This window comes from Antennarius striatus, chromosome 7 (genome assembly GCF_040054535.1).
Source record: "Antennarius striatus isolate MH-2024 chromosome 7, ASM4005453v1, whole genome shotgun sequence".
Lineage (NCBI taxonomy): Eukaryota > Metazoa > Chordata > Actinopteri > Lophiiformes > Antennariidae > Antennarius > Antennarius striatus.
In genome coordinates, this window is record NC_090782.1 from 10,763,154 (window position 1) to 10,770,468 (window position 7,315).

The 7,315-nt window shown below is 40.6% G+C and overlaps 1 protein-coding gene across 5 annotated transcripts in view; it reads right to left on the reverse strand.

Annotated features, from left to right (window-relative positions):
• sh3rf1 (SH3 domain containing ring finger 1) overlaps window positions 1–5,758 on the reverse strand; it is a 31,629-nt gene extending 25,871 nt beyond the window's left edge. For 3 of the 5 annotated variants that reach the window (XM_068319494.1, XM_068319496.1, XM_068319491.1), the window contains exons 1-2: window positions 5,494–5,751; window positions 4,176–4,680 (exon numbers count right to left, since the gene is read on the reverse strand). In XM_068319494.1, the coding sequence (XP_068175595.1) occupies window positions 4,176–4,556 (381 nt within the window). In that variant the 5' untranslated portion in view covers window positions 4,557–4,680; window positions 5,494–5,751. Of the gene's footprint in view, window positions 1–4,175; window positions 4,681–5,493 lie in introns of all 5 variants that reach the window. The other 2 variants (XM_068319492.1, XM_068319493.1) reach the window with 2 other exon arrangements.
• Window positions 5,759–7,315: the final 1,557 nt, after the last annotated feature.

Here is a 7,315-nt window from a genome sequence, read left to right on the forward strand (position 1 = left end):
CACATCTAAAAACAAAAACCACATATACATAAATACATGTTGTAACTTAAAGAGAGTTCACTGAAGAAGCTGAACGTGAGCTAGCAAGTGGGACGAGACTAGACAAGCCCAATGTTTAGAGGTGAAACAGTGACCTGCAACCACTCATAGCATTCCTCAGAGGCACACTCACACACTAACACAAAACATCCTCCTCTGTCTGGAGAGAACACGTCAACTCTTTCCTCCATGTATTTTACAAATCTTGAAAGGGCCCCAAAAAAGACAAAGAGAGGCACACATCCTTCACCAGGGAACAGTTTTTCACCACAATGAAGTGGGGCAGCACCTTAATCATGTGATTGTGTGTCTTTTGAACTTCTCCTTGGATATTATGTCAACTCACACATGGGGGTCTGTAATTTCCCACAGCATAACCAGCCACTTGCTAATGGACTGTTTCCAAAACACATACACAACACGTATGGTCTTCCTGTCCCTCTGCTTGCCCAATTTACAGTGAGACGGGCTCCAGGATGAGCAGTTTGAGACACTGTTGATGGTTAAATCTCAAGCATTGTGGGTTACACATTCTGTTCTGTTTGTGAGTTGGTGGCGTGAATATATCTGATTTTCCACCAATTTTCTGGATTCTACAACATCGTCTGGAACCATTAATTTTAAAGAGTCAAATAAGTGTGTATAAACATATAATGGTGACCAGAGACACAGATGGATTCAGTAAATAAGGGGTGTTTTGTTCCTCAGAATGAGAGTCACCAGTCAGAGGAAAACAGGGAGCAGTGTCAGCTTACTGTCTAATAAACACTAATCTCATCAGACTTTTAAAGGGGTCCAGTCTGGATTTAGACAGCAAAGAGAGAAGAAGCAGACAGCTGAAATCAAAGGAAATTACAGCTTGTGTAAGAAAGAATAAAGTACAGGTGACTCCAAAATCCCTGAAACATACTGTCCAGGTCATGGCCACATGTATATGTCGGTGGAAAACACAGAGGAGGAAAGGGAAACGTGTGAGTGTGTTGAGAGAACAGTAATGAAAAACCAAGGCCTTCTTGAAAAATTCCCAGTGGAAAGTAGTAAGTATGTGTTTGCCAGTATGTGGGCAGCATGAGGGTGTAATGATGGGGTTGTGTCGCACAAGCAGAGGTCAGCCAGCCGGCCAAAAGCTAAAGCTTCAACAACAATATGATGTCATCAAAGAGGGCCAGCATGACTCACAGACCTCAGATGAGGGAGGTGCACAAGAATTTTAATGAGATACTTCTACATAAGGAACCCATAAACAGCATTCTTTTTCTCTCAAGAAATAAATCAACTGCAAAGAACCAGGACAACGCACACAATTTTATGATACTTACAATATAACTGGAAAACAAAAAACTTTAAATTTCTTGGGGACATTAGCCCTCTTCCTTCAATCAGCAGCAAATAGCAAATTAAATGCCGTGTTTTGCTTCCTGCTTTGATGGACTTGAGGATGATGAGAAATAATGGCATGTGAAGGGACCATCAACTGTAAGAGGCTTATAAAAGAGAAAAACATTCCTTGTATAAAGCTCTCATTACCAAAGAAAATATAAAGACCTAATTACATCCCAAGGAGCTTAGGAAAGAATAGTATCTCATTTCCCATCAACCAAATACTCAACATAGACACACACACCCACTTGGTCATGAAGTGAATAGATTGTTAATAAACGCCTTATTTCATAAACATTATCCTACAAAACAGATTTCCAACTGTAACCTCGTCTGTGTCTAATGCACAATACCATTAAAAATGAACACTAAAGTGTTATGACAGACAGGAGTGATTATAAAAGAAGTTATTTGAGCATGTGGGAGTAATGCCCAAATTCCCAAAGGGGCCTTAATAATAACTAAAGACATCCTCAGAAATCCTTCACTAATTCTCTCTCAACTTGGTTGGCTCTGACCTCTGACAGCCGTGACTCATGAACCCTGACCTTTGACTTCCAGACAGCTCCAAAGGATTTACTTGCTCTCACGCAAAAATACCACTGAGCTATCTGTTCTCAATCTGTGTGAACAAAATACTGTGTTATGAGTCAACAAGACCAAGGGACAGACAAAACATCCATGTAACCGTGTCTCATCAGCCAGACTGTGAAAGGGCAAAAAACCACAGCACTGCAGGATTTAAGAGTCTTCTTACTCACTTCATCAAAGAACTGCCATGGTGTCAAACAACTGCTGCAACCCTGGAGATTGTAGAGGGAGGGGCTGGAAGCTGATTGCGCAAGGTTACACGCTATACATTTGTCCCTTTTGGTCATTACGCCTTCACTTACCACTCATCAGCTTCTGTTACTGGTAGCTCACATCTTCACACACATCTTTTTAGGCCACTCCACACGTGTTGGTCAGTAAGTAAGATCAGAGGGGAGGTGAAACAAAACCCTGTTGTGCATCTGTCAGGCAGTCCCCACCACTCTCCCCTCCCAGCCATTCTCTAGAAATAAGGATTGGGAGGTGGAGCTCGCCCTGAACGGGGGCACCACACCAGACGAGCTGCTTCAAGCCTTGAGATAGCACATAAATCAGGGGACAGATGACGAACAATAAAGAAGTGGGGGCTAAGGGTGTCAGCCAGGGGCAGTCAAGCGCTCAGTCCCCATGGAGCACTGGCCAGAGATCAGACCGGGCGATCTGCAGGAGCTCTGATCGCTGCCTTTTATGTTCTACAACATTACACCTGCAAAGTCAAGCCCTTTCCTCTCTTTCAACAGAACAGACTGGCAGACCAGACTTCAGAAACATTTAGTCAATAATAACAGTTGGTATCGCAAGAAAAATAAGAAATAGTATTGAATTCTGTTGATTTAAATAAGAACCTCTATATATACTGAGGATTTTCTGTTTTAAAAACATGAAATGTGTTAGTTTCACACATGCCTATCTTTATGTCCAACAAACATGCTGTTCAGAATACAGGGGAATTCCACAATTCACCAACAGCTTTGAAACGAGCACACATCTTCTGAAGTGATACTACTGTATGGCAAACGAGGCGGGTCCCCCGGTAGCAATTTACAACGAGGTCTCTGATCTTCATACCTACATGGCGAGGCAGATACATTATCAGCACTTTGAAATTCCTATGATTCTACACAGAAACTTGACATCTTTTCATCTCAACTACCCTCCCTTTGTGGAGACCAGAGCTATTCAAAAGGGGGAGCAAGCCTTTTTCACATTATTATATAGTCTCACACTTTTAGAAGCAGATTTTCAACATGAAAAAATGTTAAAGAAATTACATTCAAACTAATAAAAAGTCCATAAAGTGTTGTTTGATTACATATATAGTAAAAATTGTTTAACGTACAGAAATGTAACATGTAACTCCTTTCCTTAATTATTAAGATTTTAAAGTTAATTACTATAATGGGGGATAATAATAATGATGAAAAGAGTAAACCACGTGTAGTTCTTGTCAGAGCTAAAGATTTAGTTAATAATTTTGTAAATAACAATGAAATACGATAAAAAATTTCAACCACAATCTGCCATGGCAATAGCTGTTTTTTTCTGCTTAAGTTATGGGTCGAACACTTTCTTTGGTCTTACAGAAGTTACCGAGAAATACTGGATATCTAAGATTATTTTCTAATCTCTAGGTGTTTAAAACTTCATCTCTCGCACTGGTTTAATTAAATGGCTGAAACACAGGCTTCTAGTATGTCTCCATTCAACTGTCTGGAAACAGAACTCTTCTCAGTACTAGTCTTACAACAACCACCCTGTAGTCCCACCCTGCAATTCCCACGTATATAAAAAGAAAAGCTACTGCAGAAATCTCAAATGTAAGAAAGACTTTGGCTAAAGGTATTGTCAGCAGCTAAAAAGCATCTGAGAATCATTCTTAAATGAAAAGTCCAGCTTCAGTCGGCACGGAGCAGAATCAAATGTTGGCGCGACCACTAACTGGTCTCAATCGCAGCAATTAGTAAAGTTCGGCTGCTAGTCAACTGGCTGGCTTTCAGCTCTCCGTGATGACAGATAATCTGCAGAAAAGATTATACAGCCAGCAATGCCACATGCTGCTCTTAATCCACACAGATTTTCTTTGTTTTGTTTGAGCTTGACCCTAACAATGGGAAACACAGATTCATACTTAATGATCCCTGAACAGTCACAGTGAGTATACTAACCCGGACGAGGGTGCTCTTAGCTTGAGCTCGCTGGGGCTGTGCTCCTGGGGGTCCTTGTTCCCTGGTTCCGCTGCTGTGCACTCTGGCCACGGCTCCAGACGTACCATTTGTACAAGCTCCTGCCCCAGTGCCAGCCCTTCGAGGTCTCTGCTTGATGCCATCCAACAGGCGCACAAGAAGGATGTTGCTGGGGAGTTCATCCACGGCACATTCCACCAATGTGCGGCACTCTGGACAACGCAGCTCTCCACGTGACCCCAAGATTCCTTGAAGGCATCGACGACAGAAGGTGTGCTGACAAGGGAGAACCTTTGCTGAGGCATCTAGTCGCTCCAGACAAACGGGGCACTCCAGCAAATCCAACAAAACTGACTCGTCCATTCTCTGTGTTTTTGCCAGTACTTCAGCTGAAAATCATGATGCTGACAAAGGTTTTGTTTAGAAGCAGGACCAGTACTGTCACGTCACCCTCATACCTCGGCTGTGACCATGGCGTCTGCATCAGCTGTAAAACAAGCTTGAAAATTAATCAACTGTGTTTGTCAGAAATCAGTCAAAATATAACATGCATACAAGAAACATCATATGCTATAACTGTGTAGTACTTCACTTATTGAGCCCTGCAGGTATAACATTCAGTTGGCACACTGTCATCATGACACAAACATTTAGTCTGCCCTTATATTAGCCAATGTGGGACTGAACACATTAATGTCATTTACTTGTCAATGGATAATTACAGCTGAACACTGTCTTAAATGTCTGAACCATGCAGCAGTTGGGACATCAATAGAAAGACCTACTGATGGTGTAGGAGTGAGACAAGGATCTGTCCTCTGACAGCGACAAAACAGAAATTATCTAGAATTACATTAGGTCATTTGGATTATTAATAATTCTAAAGGTACAAATAAGTCAGACAGACGTCAGGTTATGCGTGTGATCTTCTTCAGTCTTACAAATATGGAGATGATAAAATGACATCAAATATTTAAAGCTTGTACAGTAATTTGCATCACTTTACGGAAACGACGGTATTACGTAAGACTTATTGGACTTTTCACATCAGTGCAAGAGCACTTTGAATGTAAAACAGTAAATAAATGGAGTAAACAAACAATTAAAGTAGCATTAAGTTCGCTAGCAGACGCTCCTCTCCAGCGGGGCTACTTTAATATCACCAACATTTATTTAAAAAAAAATAAAGTTAATCCAGAGTGTGTACTTCACTTCAAAACTAATCTATAACTTCTCAAACAACCGCAGTGCATGTCTTTTAATAACAAATGAATGGACTAAAAGCTGCTACACATCTTACCTTTCCTAAAACAGAACTCCTCCTCTTGTTGTCCCGTATCTCCAAATTTTTTGCTTTCTTGCTAACCTTTTTACTTAGATAGCAAAGCTACGGATAATATATTAGCCACTTGTCGGGAGTATTCACCAAATACAATTGTTATTTCAAGATTTTTGTTCTTTAAAGTAAAAACGCACCTCTTGTAGATCGTAAAGTAAAAGCTTACATGAAATGACACAGGCGAGACAACGGGACTCCGACGCCGCCGAGCGCCATGCTAGTACGCTACTTCTGTTCTGCTGCTAGACTGTTGCTGGAAGCAAGAAGAGAGGGGGGAGGGAGCATGTGGGCTTCATTGTCAGTCGGTAAAGACAAAATTTACTTAACAAAGGCACTTTAAATAACCATCACTTGCCGATTGCTTTAATAAAATAATGTGATACTACGTTTTAATACAATTTATTTATGTTACTAACAACAGTGTTCATGTGTTTTAATTCAAGTACTTGAAAGAAGAATCATGCCGTCATTGGGAAATTATATATTTCCGAGGGGCACGAGAAGGGAGCATCCAGTGTTGTCAAACGGGCGTGAACTGAATCGTCTAATGATGTGTAATGATGTGTCAAAAAGCGGAATATTTCTCATGCGTGCAGAAAACCGCTTTTCGTTTCATTATTCTCGACACCTATGAACATATGAGATGGTTCACTGATTGACAGCATTCACTGTACACTTAATAAAGTGTACGTAGGACTACATTCAAAATCTGATATTTTCTGTTGTATTTCAACATCTATTGTGTTCACTGATCATTATAACATCATATTTTATTATTACAACCCTGGATTACAGAAAAAAGATAGGTGAATGTACAGTTTTGTTATCAGGACATAGTAGATACCAATATTAGGAAGCAGGCTGAGAGGACCTTAGCTATACTGTAATGTCCAAACATTCCAACAGTGAGTGTAAAAAGATGGAGATTATATTCACATTACCATGTTTTTAGCGTCAAAGTAAGCCCCTTTCCTCCTTGGACAACAAACCAATGCATGAAGGATAATGCTGTCATATCTGATAAAACGTCTTTAAAGTGGCGGCTTTGAACAAAAATGAAAGTTTTACATAGGAAAAAAGTGATTGTAACAAACAAATACCCTTCTTTTTATATCAGTGACAGACTAGTATCTGGCCCGCCACTGACTGATATAAAAATAGTCAAAAGGTCCAAAGGCACTGTTCTATTATAAAACTTTGATTTAGAATGTGTCTGTCTTCTAGCAGCCTTCACAGTGATGGCACAACCACAAAACTACTTGGGGGGAGAAGATCGTATGCAACAAGTCAGACAATAAACATGTGATTTATATTTATCTCATTCTGAAGACGCTGTATGTTGAGCAAGCAGAAGAGATGACAAGCAGAAACAAAAGAGCAATAATGGTGGAGATTTATACGGAGGTGGCTCTCTTCTGTTACTTGTGATCCTATGGAAGTCGGTAGGAGGCCTCAGGTCATATTTCCTCCCTGTGAAACAGCAGTAAATCCGCCCTCCACTTCAGTGGAGACAATAGCCTCTGCCCTCCCTTTCTGCTCCATCTATGTTTTAACACACACTCAGATTCGGCACACATTCCATGTTCCTGACCTGGCTTCATGTTATAAAGGCTGCAGGAATGATTTGTAGAATCTGACAGGCAACAATGAACCATAATGACTGTACCTGATGGAAAAAGCAAGACCACTGCACACATCCCAATGTGATGGAAGAGAAAGCTGTGCCTGTAAATGGGATCATATAAAGCAAGAGTGGTCAAGACACATGTCCCAATTTCCACTG